This window comes from Dermacentor silvarum, chromosome 2, assembly GCF_013339745.2.
Source record: "Dermacentor silvarum isolate Dsil-2018 chromosome 2, BIME_Dsil_1.4, whole genome shotgun sequence".
NCBI classification, from domain to species: Eukaryota; Metazoa; Arthropoda; class Arachnida; order Ixodida; family Ixodidae; genus Dermacentor; species Dermacentor silvarum.
Genome location: NC_051155.1, coordinates 103,824,949 through 103,841,402, shown reverse-complemented (window position 1 = coordinate 103,841,402; position 16,454 = coordinate 103,824,949). Strand labels below are relative to the sequence as shown.

Below are 16,454 nucleotides of genomic sequence, written 5' to 3'. Positions count from 1 at the left end.
ACACACCACCACACACCACACACACACCAACACCACACACACACAACCACCACACACACACACGCCACAACGCACACACGCACGCCACATCACGCACACACGCACGCACGCACGCACTGACACGCACACACCCGCACACGCACACACGCACACCACGGCACACACACAGCATACATGCGATACTGCATACATAACTACATACTACAACACTACATGTACATACATACATGAATGACACGTATTACATGGTTATCTTTCACCGGTGGCCGCTTTCCACCGGCTAACAAATGTTAAACGTTATCGCTCGGCGCAGGACGCGCCTGTGTCGGAGGTTTCTAGAACGTTATCGATGCTTCTTTCCGTTGCCTGTTTTCACAGACGCTTATGTTATCTGAATTGTGTGACCGATGCGAATTGTCTAGAACTTTCTGGAAGACACGCGGGCATCAGGGATTAATCTGGAACCTTCGATGACTCAGGTATAAAAGCCGACGCGTTTCGCCGCTGATCAGATTCCGACGATCGCCGACTGTGTTCGCCGCTATCGTTGTGCTTCAAGTGTAACTTGCTTTTGTGGGCACAGGTTCGCCCAATAAAGAATCAGTTTCGTCATTCCCAGTTTTACGACTGTTTGCTTCATCGTCACTACTAGCGTGACATCTGGTGGAGGTGCTTTTATGTCCTTGTACCGGACCCCCCCGTCCAGCCGTGAGCCAAGCCCACACCGTCTAGAAGACGTCGACGCCTACCCCGACCAGCGAGCTAGTCGCAGGCTACTGAACCTGCCACCGGAGTACGAACCCCTACCTGAGAAGACCAAGAGGACAAAAGTCATGACCTCGGCAGCAGCTACCATGACAGCCCCTGTGCCAACATCTGCGGTCGTGATGCAACAATCCAGGGAGCCGCCGACTTTCCGCGGTTCGCCATGTGAAGACGCCGAAAGCTGGCTGGAGGCATACGACCGGGTCGCTACGTTCAACAAGTGGGACTGCGACGAAAAGCTGCGCCATGTTTACTTCTCTCTTGAAGACGGCGCCAGAACCTGGTTCGAGAATAGGGAACGTTCACTAACAACCTGGGACCTCTTCCGAGCCGCCTTCCTGGACACCTTCACGAGCGTCGTCCGTAAAGAAAGAGCTGCAGCCTTGCTGGAAAACCGTGTACAGCTCCCGAATGAGAGCATCGGTATGTACACTGAAGAAATGACTCGATTGTTCCGGCACGCCGATCCAGCTATGCCCGAAGACAAGAAAGTTCGCTTGCTCATGCGGGGAGTTAAGCAGGAGCTATTCGCCGGACTGGTACGGAATCCACCAACAACAGTCCAAGACTTTCTCTCGGAGGCTACGACGATCGAGAAAGCACTGGACATGCGCAACCGGCAATACAATCGCCGTTCGACGCCACACTACGTCGAAGTCCAAGGACTTTCCGACGACCTACGAGACACCATCAGGGCGATAGTACGCGAAGAGCTGCAGAAGTTGCTACCGTCGTCGCAGCCTCAAGTTGCTTCCATCGCCGATATCGTGCGGGAGGAAATCCAGCAATCGCTAGGACTTCCCGAATCGCCGCAACCCGAGCCGGAAGCGCTGACCTACGCCGCCGTCGCCCGTCGTCAAGGCCCCCCTCCGCGCTCGCGCCAGGGCCCCGTAACGCCGCAGTTCCGACGTCCACCACCGCCGCCGCCAGCACGCCCGCCCGTCGCCCAGCGCAGCTACCAGAGGAAGACGGACATTTGGCGCGCCCCCGACCACCGCCCGCTCTGCTATCACTGCGGGGAAGCCGGCCATGTCTACCGCCGATGCCCATACCGCGAGATGGGCCTACGAGGGTTCGCCGTCAACGCGCCGCGTCCAGTGCGGGGTGAACGACCGCGCGACATTGCCGACTACCTCGCCGGAGCCCAGTGGCAACCCCGACGACCCTCACGCTCGCCGTCACCAGGCCGCTACATCTCGCCGCATCGTCCATCAGTACACCGGTCCCACCCGGGGCCGATCTCCCAGCCTTACCGGGGAAACTAAAGGCAGCAACCGATGGAGGTGCGGTTGCTGTACGACGCAATGCCGAAGATCCTCCGCCGCCGACGACGACGATTCGCGAATCATTACGACGAGATATCAGCACGCCGCCTAGCAACAGCCTTGACAGCACTTCGCCGCCGCAAGAAGACCGGCTGACGCGACGTAGCAGCAGCGGAGCAAGCCGACGGAGCCGTGATCCGACGCCACGACTTAACCGTAATGCTAGACGACGGTCTACCGACTTAGACGTGCTCATCGACGGTCATAACGTCACCGCTCTCGTCGACACTGGCGCCGACTATTCCGTCTTCAGTGGCGCGTTCGCCGCCAAGTTAAAGAAGGTGAAGACGGCCTGGCAAGGATCTGATATCCGGACAGCTGGAGGCCACCTAATAACGCCGGCTGGAATCTGCACAGCCCGAGTCACGGTAAACAACCGCACTTACCCGGCGAGCTTCGTAATCCTGCAGCACTGCTCCAGGGATGTCATCCTAGGCATGGACTTTCTAAACCAATACGGTGCAGTCATCGACTTAAGATCCAGGTCGATAACGCTTTCAACGCACAACGCGCTACCACCGGATACAAGCATAAGTTACCATGCCTTGAATGTGCTTGAAGAACAAGTCACCATTCCGCCTCGCTCCAGCGTAATGATTTCCGTCGGTACCGAAGTGCCTGCAGACATGGAGGGCATCATCGAGGGCGATCATCACCTACTGCTCGACCGTGAAATTTGCGTCGCTAGAGGCATAGCTGAGCTACGTGCAGGGAAAGCAAGGGTGATGCTCACGAACTTCAGCCCTGAATACAAGCACATTAACAAAGGCACCACGGTCGCCTACATCGACGAAATAGTACAAGCCAGCAGTGCTTTCGCCTTCACGGATTCCAGTGCACCTGCAACGACGACTATAATACCTGAGCCAACTTTCGACGTCAATCAGAACCTTCCCAGGCATAAGAAAGAACAACTAAAAGCTCTGCTCCTGCAATACAAGGACTGCTTCTCGTCGTCGTCAAAAGTTCGACAAACCCCTGTCGCCAAGCACCGCATCATCACCGACGAAAATGTCCGCCCACTCCGTCAGAGCCCGTACCGAGTTTCGGCGCGCGAACGTGAAGCCATAAGGCACCAAGTCGACGAAATGCTACGCGACGACATCATCCAGCCGTCCAAGAGTCCGTGGGCGTCCCCCGTGGTGTTAGTGAAGAAGAAGGATGGAACCCTACGTTTCTGCGTCGATTATCGTCGCCTCAACAAGATCACGAAGAAGGACGTATACCCCCTCCCACGGATTGACGACGCGCTTGGATCGACTCTACAACGCAAAGTATTTTTCGTCGATGGACCTCAAAACCGGCTACTGGCAAATTGAAGTCGACGAGAGGGACCGGGAGAAGACTGCCTTTATAACACCAGACGGACTGTTCCAGTTCAAGGTCATGCCGTTTGGTCTTTGCTCGGCACCTGCGACTTTCCAACGCGTCATGGATACAGTACTGGCAGGCTTGAAATGGCAGACTTGCCTTGTCTATTTGGACGACGTCGTTGTGTTTGCCTCAAGCTTCGAAGAACACCTGCGGCGCCTTGAAACAGTTCTTCAAGCAATCAAAACCTCCGGACTCACGTTAAAGCCAGAGAAGTGCCGCTTCGCATATGAGGAGCTCTTGTTTTTGGGCCACGTAATCAACAAGTCTGGAGTGCGCCCCGACCCTCAGAAAACTGCGGCCATCTCCAACTTTCCTCCGCCCGCTGACAAGAAGGCAGTGCGTAGATTTCTTGGACTGTGCGCCTATTACAGGCGCTTCGTCAAGAATTTTTCACGGATCGCTGAGCCACTGACGTATCTCACGAAGGCCGACGTCGAGTTCAAGTGGGAGACGCCGCAAAGTCGAAGCATTTGAAGAACTGAAGCGACGCCTGCAATCGCCGCCAATACTTGCGCATTTCGACGAAAACGCCGATACTGAAGTCCACACCGACGCAAGCAGCGTAGGACTCGGCGCCGTTCTTGTGCAGAGGACTGACGGACTAGAAAGGGTTGTAAGTTACGCTAGCCGGTCGCTATCGAAGGCGGAATCAAATTATTCCACAACAGAAAAGGAGTGCCTCGCCATCATCTGGGCTACATCAAAGTTTCGCCCCTACCTCTATGGCAGGCCCTTTAAAGTCGTGAGCGACCACCACGCCTTGTGTTGGCTAGCTAACTTGAAGGATCCTTCAGGTCGCCTCGCACGATGGAGTCTGAGACTTCAAGCATTCGACATCACCGTCGTTTACAAGTCCGGGCGAAAGCACTCTGACGCCGACTGCTTGTCTCGCGCCCCCGTCGAACCGCCGCCACAGGACGACCCGGATGACGACACTTTCTTGGGACCCATCAGTGCCGACGAATTCGCCGAACAACAGCGAGCCGACCCGGAACTAAGGAGCCTTGTAGACTACCTGGAAGGCAAGACCGTCATTGTGCCGAAGGTGTTCAGGCGAGGATTGGCGTCGTTTTTCTTGCAAAACGACATTCTTCTAAAGAAGAACTTCTCGCCTCTCCGAGCCAACTACCTCCTCGTGGTACCCTCAGCATTGCGTCCAGAGGTTCTGCAAGCTCTCCATGACGACCCAACGGCTGGACACCTCGGCTTTTCCCGCACGCTCGCGAGGATACAAGAAAAATACTACTGGCCTCGCCTCTCTGCCGACGTCGCCCATTACGTAAGGACATGCCGAGACTGTCAGCGACGCAAAACACCGCCGACAAGGCCAGCCGGACTTCTACAGCCGATCGAGCCACCTCGCCGACCGTTCCAGCAGATCGGGATGGACTTACTGGGGCCTTTTCCGACGTCGACGTCCGGGAATAAATGGATCGTCGTAGCTACGGACTACCTCACCCGCTACGCCGAAACAAAAGCCTTGCCCAAAGGCAGTGCCGACGAGGTAGCCCGATTCTTCGTTGAGAACATCCTCCTGCGTCACGGTGCCCCAGAAGTCCTCATCACCGACAGAGGTACGGCCTTCACGGCTGAACTAACTCAAGCCATCCTGCGATACAGCCAGACAAGCCATCGCCGCACCACCGCCTACCACCCGCAGACGAATGGCCTCACCGAGCGCCTAAATAAGACCATCGCCGACATGCTGGCAATGTACGTCGACGTCGAACACAAGACGTGGGATGCCATCCTTCCGTACGTGACCTTCGCATACAACACGGCCATGCAAGAAACGACGCACATGGCGCCGTTCAACCTGGTCTACGGAAGGAACCCGGCAACGACGCTTGACGCCATGCTACCGGACGTCACCGACGAAGAAAATCTCGACGTTGCCACCTATTTGCAGCGTGCCGAAGAAGGTCGACAGCTCGCCCGCTTGCGCATCAAGAACCAGCAGAGGACCGACAGCCGACACTACAATCTTCGACGACGCAACGTCGAGTACCAGCCCGGCGACCGTGTTTGGGTCTGGACTCCGATACGCCGACGAGGACTTAGCGAGAAACTGTTGCGTCGCTATTTCGGACCATATAAGATAATCCGACGTATTGGCGCACTGGACTATGAGGTCGTGCCAGACGGCATTTCGCAATCACAGCGGCGCCGGGCACGACCTGAAGTCATCCATGTGGTGCGTCTTAAACCTTTCTACGCCCGCTGACGACATTAGGTACTTTGTTACTTTGTTATTGTTTTTTGTTGTTTATAACGCATTGTTTTGTTTTCGCTTTCGTGCTTGTAGCATCGGGACGATGCTTTTTAAGGGGAGGGTATTGACACGTATACATGTTTATCTTTCACCGGTGGCCGCTTTCCACCGGCTAACAAATGTTAAACGTTATCGCTCGGCGCAGGACGCGCCTGTGTCGGAGGTTTCTAGAACGTTATCGATGCTTCTTTCCGTTGCCTGTTTTCACAGACGCTATGTTATCTGATTGTGTGACCGATGCGAATTGTCTAGAACTTTCTGGAAGACACGCGGGCATCAGGGATTAATCTGGAACCTTCGATGACTCAGGTATAAAAGCCGACGCGTTTCGCCGCTGATCAGATTCCGACGATCGCCGACTGTGTTCGGCGCTATCGTTGTGCTTCAAGTGTAACTTGCTTTTGTGGGCACAGGTTCGCCCAATAAAGAATCAGTTTCGTCATTCCCAGTTTTACGACTGTTTGCTTCATCGTCACTACTACGTGACAATACATACATACAGACATACATACATACATACAAACATACATGCGTTTATTATTACGCGATATAGTTCTAAAAGCGTAAAGACGCATTGTGCAGTGTTCATCATCAGCCTATATTTATGTCTACTGCAAGACGAAGGCCTCTCCCTGCGATCTCCAATTACCCCTGTCTTGCGCTAGCGTATTCCAACTTGCGCCTGCAAATTTCCTAACCTCATCATCCCACCTGACTTTCTGCCGTCCTCGACTGCGCTTCCCTTCTCTTGGTATCCATTCTGTAACTCTAATGGTCCACCGGTTATCCATCCTATGCATTACATGGCCTGCCCAGCTCCATTTCTTCCGCTTAATGTCTACTATGATATCGTCTACCCCCGTTTGTTCTCTGATCCACACCGCTCTCTTCCTGTCTCTTAACGTTACTCCTAAGATTTTTCCTTCCATCGCTCTTTGTGGGGTCTTTAACTTGTTCTCGAGCTTCTTTGTTAACCTCCAGTTTCTGCCCCATATGTTAGCACCGGTAGAATGCAATGATTGTACACTTTTCTTTTCAACTGACAGTGGTAAGCTCCCAGTCAGGATTTGGCAATGCCTGCCGTATGCACTCCAACCCAATTTTATTCTTCTGTAAATTTCTTTCTCATGATCAGGGTCCCCTGTGAGTAATTGACCTAGATAAACATATTCCTTTACAGACTCTAGAGGCTGACTGGCGATCCTGAATTCTTGTTCCCTTGCCAGGCTATTGAACATTATCTTTGTCTTCTGCATATTCATCTTCAACCCAATTCTTGCACTTTCTCGATGAAGGTCCTCAATCATTTGTTGTAATTCCTCTCCATTGTTGCTCAATAGGACAATGTCATCTGCAAACCGAAGGTTGCTGAGATATTCGCCGTCGATCCTCACTCCTAATCGAGCTTGAATACTTCTTCTAAGCATGCAGTGAATAGCATTGGAGAGATTGTGTCTCCTTGCCTGACCCCTTTCTTGATAGGTAATTTCTACTTTTCTTGTGGAGAACCAAGGTAGCTGTGGAATCCTTGTAGATATTTGCTAAGATATTCACGTATGCCTCCTCTACTCCTTGATTACGCAATGCCTCTATGACTGCTGGTATCTCTACTGAATCAAATGCCTTTTCATAATCTATGAAAGCCATATAGAGAGGTTGACTGTACTCCGCAGATTTCTCGATTACCTGATTGATGGCATGGATATGGTCCATCGTAGAATATCCCTTCCTGAAGCCAGCCTGTTCTCTTGGTTGACTGAAGTCAAGTGTTGTCCTGATTCTATTGGAAATTATCTTGGTGAATATTTTATACAATACTGAAAGCAAGCTAATGGGTCTGTAATTCTTCAATTGTGCAGTGCTATAGGGTCCCAAGTCCTCTTTTGGCGCTTAACAAGTGAAGCAGGCGCTTCAAAAGCCAGCTAGCCGGATTGTAATATTAAAGCAAGAGAAACAAAATCGCAGCACCTTTGCGCCCGAGGTGAGCTCCTCGCACAGCCTCTTGGTGAACACGGGCAACATGAAGAGGAAGCCGACCACGGTGGGCAAGCAGCCGAGTGTGTGGCGAACCGGGTTTTTGGCGACGCTCTCCGTGTAGGCCTGTTTCCTCTTCAGCTGCTCGGGGGTCAGCTCGTTCTTCTTCTTCTTCTTCTTCTTGGGCTTGGGCTTGCCCTTCTTTGGAGCCAGCGCCCAACGGAATGGCACCGTCTGCGATGCGAGGGCAGCACAGATTACGTTGCGGAGCTGGTGCGGCGTTTTTGTCGCTGTCGTCTTTATCGCGGAAATTCATCACCAACCGAGTTTCTGCCTGCTTTCCTTCGCGCTCCTGACCCTCAATGACCGCGTGAAAGGTTTTACACCTTGGCATTAGAGTTCATAAAAGGTATTCATGCATATGAACAGTCGTGTAGTAGTTCCAGCTGGAATACCTTCTAACTGACGTTATCCCGAGAAGGCTGACTGTCGCTGCTAGCGTACTAAGTTCCGGGGCGAGGCGAGAACAACAAACATTGGGTGGAGCGCGAGCGTTGATTACGAGAGCAAAATGTTGCAACTTAGGCTGCGCTGGGTGAAAAATCTGCAGCTCCAATTTTTTGTTTCGTGTTCACTATAATGTTACCCTAGTGCAACATAGGAACACTCGCTATCTATTTCTTGCGGGATATATTGACCAAACTGTGCCAGCGTCACCCAATTTGAGCTATAATATTACAATATTGCCCTCGCTATATGTAGTCCTCATCACGTTGTTTCAGGTAATCAGTGTTGTCGTGAACTCCATAATTTCGGTCGCTAGTGGCGCTGTAATCAGAATGAACGATAACCCGGCAACTACCTTTGATCAGGGGTGTCGTCACAGTGTGTTCAGAACAAAGTACGCGTACGCTCGTGATAGCGACTGTAACCACGACCTGGCCCCCAATAAGAGCAATGCACAGCATACAAGGGAACGTTGCATGCACGCTGTGATATTGAAATCCCGCACGCGCACGCACAACCGAATTTCCTACGATGATTACCATATATATAACTCCGGTGTTAGTGTCTGTACATAACCTCCCACTACTGTGGTTTGGCCGCCATGGAAATCGTGGATTTGTCTAATCTCCGTCCTTCTGGCTTCAAACGGCTTCGTCGTTTTGAAGATAGATAATTCTCAGCAAAGTATTTGTGTTATAAGTGCAACAAATCTCAATGATTATGCATGTACGCAGAAACTAGTTGGCCTTGTGTTTAGAAAAAAAAACGAGTATCTTGTAAACTTAGTCGAATGACAATTTAGACAAATAAAGCACATTAAACAACCTCACAATCATGTTTGAAGCCGCAAACACAATGGTTAGGCACATCTACGCACTATCTATAATTCCAATGGAACACTGAACTATTGCAGCGCCAAAGCTTCCTTTAATAAATTTTGTAGAAAGCTATTAGACACCTTGAGTATGCCGCGAGAGCAACGTGCAGCATGAAGAACAGTCATAAAATTTCGCACTATGAATACTACATGTCTGCGGTAATGTCTGCGTGAAACTTCAGTGCATGTGTTCAAGCATCACCGTGAACTTGTGAATTAACACAGTTTTTCGAGGGACAGGGGGGGGGGGGGGGCGCTGCGATGCCGTTATACGCATGGGAATGTGGGGGAGTGGGATCTTCCAGTTCGCATCAGTGTCAATCGGGACATCTTGAAGACGTTTCTCGCAACCAGCGTTTCATCTGAATGGTTTAGTCGCTGCTAAAACAGTTTGTAAATTGTAGTTTCGTTCCTGCTATGTAAAAACCTTTATTGGAAATAAAAGACATTTAAGCACTCTGATAACGGTATGCGTTTATATTGAACGCTGATGTCGAAGGGTGAATAAAATGGATCATGCGTATTAATAAGAACGGCTACAAAATGCAGTTTTTCCGATATCCTAAAATAGATGCCAAAGAATACCGAATCAATTGCCATGTTTTGAAGTTCCCTTTAAGCTATTTTTCCTTCTGCTCGACGAAAAATGTTGGCACCGCCATCACTTAGATGGCACCACAAGCAAGATGCAGCCCGAAAAGCCAACTGTGGAAGATATTTGGGCGATGGCGTCCTCACCTTGTTCAGAAACTGCAACACGGCATCGCTCGACAACTCTTCGCCGTCCCAGGTGTCCACCTCGTCGGTATGCAGGATGCCTGTCGTGGGGAGCGGAACAATTAATATATCACTATTTTTATCGCGTGACCAACCATTCTGAACCATTCTGTGGCTCATGGATGTGGTTTTCAAAATGTGCCCCACGGAACCGATGGGTTACTCGGGGTGTTTGTGTCAGTCGGTATGTGAACATTTTCGGACCATCCGTATAGGAATGGCGAGCGTGTCCTGGGTTCTCGTCTAGAGGTGTACCACCGAGCGATCAGTCGCCTCTTCGTACATGCGTGACATCATCGCCTGCACCAACGAATCACGTGATTTTCACTCTTATCACTGTTGTCAGCCTCTACTGTATTAGATCGCTGTCCGCCAACCACGCAAAACCGACTAAGTAGCTAAAGAAAGCTAACGCGTAGTTAAAATACGTAAACTGTCTCCGACAGATCAGTACTGATGAAATCCGTAAAGCGGAATGCAATTTAGAAAAGGGAACCACTGTCATCCACTTGTTAATTTACATTCAGGATCCATGTGGTTAGAATTGTCATTTCGGTCTGTGATGCGAGAAGTTCAGGTCGCTGAAGTTGTGACGCGTGAACTTTAGGTGCGTATTTTAAGTCAGTCTGGGAGTAAAGACGTAGAAATTACATAAAATATTGGCATTGAATTTATATACAGTATTACAACGGACGGCTGTCGTTCCGCCACCTGTCCCGAACCTGTCCGTTACATCCCCCGTGCCTGAAGGCCAGTGGCCCTCTCTCGCGCCCTTTACATTCTTTGCTGAAGCTAAATCAGCGCCACCTGTAGCTCTCACCGTACCGCGCCACGAAATACGAGGCAGTGGCGAACTATACTCCGCTTGATACGCAATACTCAGTGCTGCTCTCACTGCTCGCATTGACGAACAAGAAGTCGTGCGTCACGGGCGAAAAAAAGATACACATATGCCTCTAGCAATTTTACGTATAGAGCAGTAAGTGTCATACTTCTATGTCGCAAAATATGATGTAAGTATTACATGACCATTTAACGTTTACGTCACAGATCGGAGCCCGCTAACTCCGAACAAATACTTTGACTGACGAGTTTCTGTGACCAGGAGTCGCAGCAAACCGATTGCGCTCGTGACCAAAGCATGGTGTGTGGCGCTTACTGGAAGCACGGAAATGCGCAAAGAAAACATGATTTGACGTAGCCTTGCGTCAAGAAGTTGTGGTTGTATACTTTATTAAATAATTCTTTCATAGATAGTGCCGCAGAACAAAAAAAAAAATGTCGCAGTTTCGCCCAAAAGGCGAAGCATCAATCGCGATAGCAAATTAGTAGAGAGCAATTCGGAGTAGGGATAGTAGTTTTATCGGCTGCATAAATTTGGACACATACGCTTACTAACTCAATTAACAAGCGTGGTGTCAGCGCGCACAAGCAAACACGAATAGATCATACTCAATGACCACTGTCAAAACGCTGGCAGCAAGCGCAGCCGCCGCAGCGAGTGAAGGTTCGTCCGGTCTATCGCTTCAACGGAAACTGAGCGGCGAAGGCGCAGTGCATACAAAGGCCAGAGCCGCGTGGATATCGCTTTTAAGAGACGGTGCGGGCGACCGCCGTAGCCGGGCAAAGTACAAGTGCAGTTCTTGGCAGAGTAAAAGCTACCCCCCTCCCTCCCGCGCTGCCTTCCCGCTTTCCTCCTTTCGCGTGGGAGATTGAGTGGCCAGTTCCCCTTGCGCCCGGTTGCAAGATACGCATTTGGTGCCGCAGCACAGCGTCGCCCCGCCTCCCTCCCTCCCATACCCCCACGGCATTTCGCGCGACGGAAGTCGCGTTTGTTTTCCGCCGTGCGTTCGCTCTCCGTGATAGCGCGCTTTCACTCGCGCATACGGCGCGCGGCGACGATTTTATCGCCCTTGGACTTTATACGGAACCTCACGGCGATGGCGATGGCGACTACGACGCCAACGGCAGGAATCTGCGTGAAGTCTCCATATAATTGCTATCGCAATAAAACAACCGCACCTCAAAATGCGAGGAGCGGCATTTCTTGAGCGCACTACCTGGCATATAGTTTCCGCAGCGCTGACTGCAAACTATATGAAACGAAGTTTATGTAACAGAACACGATCATAGCACGCTTTTGTGCTAAATATAGTTCGATATATCAGTTATTTAGAGATAGCCCAAACTCACCCATAGCGAAGTTAATGAAGGTTTGTGATGAAATAATTATATACAAATGAGTTATCTCTACTGAAGATAAGCATTGAAGACGAACGCGTGGTAGTAATTTTGGCTGTGCCTGGGACTGCTTCTCAATCTCCATAAGAATGTCGTTATCATTGCACGATATTGTGTAGAACTGCTGCGGCACACTTCCCTCAATGTTAGTGTAGTTACTGGGCGCGGCACATCTACCGCGGAATGTGCGTACCAATAGAAGCGAAAGAGGAATAAAAGTTCAGCGATGATTGAGAGGTAAATGCGAGAGAAATGCGAAAGCATTACGCCACACCCCTTTGATGTCTCGAATCCACTGTTTAAACCGCGGTCACTACATTGCAAAGTGTGGTTTAGGAGCTCACTGGACACCCGCCCTGCCTCTTCGAGGGGTTACGTGCAAATAACGGTGGTCTGGAGCCTACCACAGTCCGTTGGTCCCCCCCGCCCCCCGCCACTATACTTTTTATTTATTTACTTAAAATACCTCACACGCCCCAGGGGAGGCAGTGAGTAAAGGTGGAAATGCATAAAAAGCGCGTCTGATACACATTCAATGTCTGACATACATCGAAAAGAATCAAAAGCAACGGAAATAAGATAGAACTTTCTAACAGATAAAACCTTATGATAGATAAATGTTAATAATGACACTGCATACCTTCTATCTAGACGCGTATTGAAGGAAGGAAAACTGGTATATAATACAATATTAAGGCTGCATCTTTGAAGTTAAAAAAAGTATTGTAAGTAGAAAGCAAACCGTGAATCACGGCACAAGTAATGAATGAGAGAATGAAATCGCTGGGTTGTGCAATAACGCCACGTTAAATAACGAACAGGGTATCTTCAAGCATTAGCAGCAAGACAACTGTCTAGGGCATCGCGGAATGTGTCATATAGTTCGACTAGCATGCGATGCTGTTCGGGAGAGAATTCCACAACCGGAGAACACCTGGAAGTGCAGAGTAATCCACTGCACATGTTGATCCGAAAATGCGGGTATTGCTGAAATGATTGGGAAGCTTGTGTGACGTGAAGCAGGGTCGTTTAAGCTAGCCAGTGCTCTTCGAGTGGAATGGATGAATTTCTGAAACAGTGATAACAGGGAGATGTGACGGCAGGTGTTCAAAGGTGGCAGGGAAAGTTTCAGTTTGATGTAGGTTGCACTGGATGATAGCTGCAAATGTTCGAAATGAAGCTGCTTGCCCTACTCTGAATTCGTTCTAGCATTCATAATGTTTTAAGTATTTTTGGTGTGGGGAGCAATTAGACGACAACATAGACCAAATGTATACGTATATACACGCTCTTCTAAGCTCTCTCATACCCTCTAGCCCTCATCACCGGCTTCCCACAGTTCACGCGTCTACAACTTTTCCCCACTGACACTTCTAATGCTAACACATTAATAACAACCCTTTTCAATGCTGCGTTCACGGCATGCGAGCGGCTTTATGGTACTGGCAGCAGACGCACCAAGTTTGATATATCCAACGTCCAGTTCATTATCACGGCGTTATTAAAACAAAACTTCCTAGGCGAACCCTCGTGGCTGTTGCTTTCTTTCTTGAAAAGCTCACACACGGTACTGCTTTCATAACAAATCAACTAATATGTAGCCCCATCTGTACTAGCACTACAAATAGGCTCGTGGGCAGCTTTATCCTCTGCGAAATTACGCAGTGACACAACAAAGGGCACGTGTTATCCTCTGTGCGAACAAACATACGCCTTGAAGCGCATACTTGCTTCATTAAACCGAAGCCTTCTGTGCCTGGGTTTGGCACATGTTCTCGGTGGGCTTCTCGCCGGTTAAGATGTGCTGGTACTGAAGGTAGTGGCAATAGGTAGAGATGACGAGATGAAAAGTGGGCCTATCCCGGAGATTGTGTAATCGGCGGTCGCGTCAATGACGTGGGTCACATGGTGGGGCTTTTCGAGTCTTGCCAATTTGCCAGGTAGGCACGTAATCGATATGCTTAGGTTACCAATTTTGTAGCATTCAAATATTCACTCCAAGAAAGCTTCGCTTTACATACATTCCAAATTTTGGGTTGATCTACATGATGTTTTTTTTTCGGGTGTTCGTGTGTTCGACAGTTGAGAAAAAGTCGCGCTATCCAGGCTTGTCAGATCCGGGTTTGACTGTGTAGCAACTAAGTGAGGAATTTTCAGCGTTACTGGGAGCTCTTGCCTGTGCACTACGTGCATCTACTGAATGGTTGAGCCGGTTTGAGCCAACTGCTTTTCTCGCGTGCTCCACTCACCGTGCGCTGCGTGAGCCAAGGCCGATGTGCTGCCGTAGATGGCCTCGGTGGCGTTCTTGTGCGAGTGGCCAATGAGGCCGCCGTAGCTGAACATGTAGCCCATGATAACCGGCACGATGATCTCGATCATGGTCATGAAGTAGTGGCGCCGGATTTGGATCATGTACACGTTCTTCCAGAAGATCAGAAACAGATGCGTCATGAACGCCATGGTCAAGCCGGGGGATGCGGTCGGTCGAGGTTGTCGCGAGAGTGAATGACTACTGTCCTCAAGGATTACCGTGAGCAGCTCTGATGAAACCTGCAACGAAATGCGACATAATAGGAGAACAGTGCAAACTGGCCCGCAATCGCTTTGTTTACCAGAGACAATGAGCTGTGTGCTTTACGGTCGGAATACTGAAATTATGCGCTAGTTGGCGGGGCATTCTAGGTAAAAGGGAGCGATAGTGTAATGCGGAAAGACAATCAAAAAAGCTGTGGTACTTTAAGTCAACTTCTCTGGTTGCCTTTCCCTACTGCACCAACGCTGCCCTTTACCCCAAAAGCCTTAAGGTGGATGTTCCGTACGGGTTTCCGAACACGCAGCCTGCAGAACAAGATCAGGCTGATTTTTTTAGTTCGAATACTAATTTATAAACGGTAGTGCTTTTCTACCATCTCTGGCAGATTTCTGAAAAATGCAAAATTTAAGTGCATAAAAATTCACCATGTCTGCTAATCTATGATAATTATTCACCTAAAGTCTCATATTCGTATGCACGTTCATGTTGACATTCTAGGACCCTGGCCTCTATCAGATGGAAACACCTACCTGCCGACGCGCATTTACCGTTTTATCGGTGGTCAGAGGCGTTTCCCATTCCCGACATCAAAAAAAAAAAAAAAAAAAAAAGAAAGTTGGAGGACGCTTAAGCTTTGCCTTTCAGAGTGGAGCGCGATTGCGTTATCGGGCCCCGTTCGCATTTCATTTTTTCTTTATAAGTATGCTTCACTGCAACACCGAATGTGGGAAACCCAGCGTACAAAGACCAAGCTTACACCGATCCCGTTAAAGTCGGCTTCACATTTAAACAAATGCATTGCTGGGAAGACATTTTTCCAGGAGCAATATAAGCCGTCTTATATCTAAATGTGAAGGCCCTAGGACCTTTTTATTATTTTATTATTTGTTTGCTGTTGCCCCAAGGCGCACGTGTCCAAAATTTAGAAAGGTGTTGTATCGGCGGGGCGGCCATGGATGCCACGCCGGGCACGCGGGAAACGCAGGGGCACGCCGGGACGGCGGCCGAGCAATTGACGCTGTTGCAGACAGGTACCGAGGCGAAGAATACTTTAGTAACGGAGACAGCTCCTTATATTGGCTAGATGATGATGATGATGATTTATTGGCATCCCCTTTGAAACGGGGCGGCGACAAATAGTCACCTAGCCTGCTTGATTTAATCAGGTATACTATACATGTTCTTTATCTAGCATTTTTGTATACCTCTCATTATTTTTCTTTTTCAAAAATTTACCTTGTACCGCTGCCTATGATTTTAAGAGATCAGGTCGTATCCATCTTTTCCCTGCTTTTTTTTCCACCAGTACTCTAATCGTCTCTTGCTGATCTCTACGGCGGCTGATCTGTTTATGCTTCCTTCCACTTTAAACCCAAGCGCTTCTGGGAGTTGCACGTTACCTACGATTCTCGCTGGGTGGATCCCGTCGCATTCCATTAGGATGTGCTGAGTGGTTTCTGGATCTTTACTGCAGCATACACATGTCTCAACTAGTTCCGAATATTTGTTCCGATATGTTTTCGTTCTTAGGCAACCGGCTCGAGCCTCAAATGGGGAGCGAGCGCCACCAACGCCATCTAGTGATCACGAACTAGACGAGGTGGCTAAAATCTTTTTTTCTTTTACAAAAAATGGCACTACAATAGACAATAGAACAGATACAATGACTATACAGATATACACATAATAGCTAACGTAGCCAATAACGCAAAACCCAATGAAACGCTTTTCATAGCCCTGGCAAAATTTCAAAAAGGCAAAACACTCAAACAATTACACTGCACTCTAAAAAAAGTTGCAGTGGCTTAG

At 49.5% G+C, this 16,454-nt stretch overlaps 1 protein-coding gene across 1 annotated transcript; it reads right to left on the bottom strand.

Annotated features, from left to right (window-relative positions):
• Positions 1-7,647: 7,647 nt before the first annotated feature.
• On the bottom strand, positions 7,648-14,577 carry LOC119440267 (uncharacterized). Its single transcript, XM_037705192.2, has 3 exons — positions 14,362-14,577; positions 9,833-9,912; positions 7,648-7,944 (listed from the first exon to the last, which is right to left on the bottom strand). The coding sequence occupies exons 1-3, from the start codon at positions 14,570-14,572 to the stop codon at positions 7,648-7,650; spliced, it is 588 nt and encodes a 195-aa protein (XP_037561120.1). The 5' UTR covers positions 14,573-14,577.
• Positions 14,578-16,454: the final 1,877 nt, after the last annotated feature.

Bases quoted from the DNA above. Each gene is read 5' to 3' on its own strand.
- LOC119440267 (XM_037705192.2), bottom strand. From the start codon at position 14,572: ATGGCGTTCATGACGCATCTGTTTCTGATCTTCTGGAAGAACGTGTAC. The intron at 9,913-14,361 runs GTGAGTGGAGCA...TCCCCACGACAG, and splicing joins CTTGGCTCACGCAGCGCACG to GCATCCTGCATACCGACGAG. The intron at 7,945-9,832 runs GTGAGGACGCCA...CTCGCATCGCAG, and splicing joins TGTTGCAGTTTCTGAACAAG to ACGGTGCCATTCCGTTGGGC.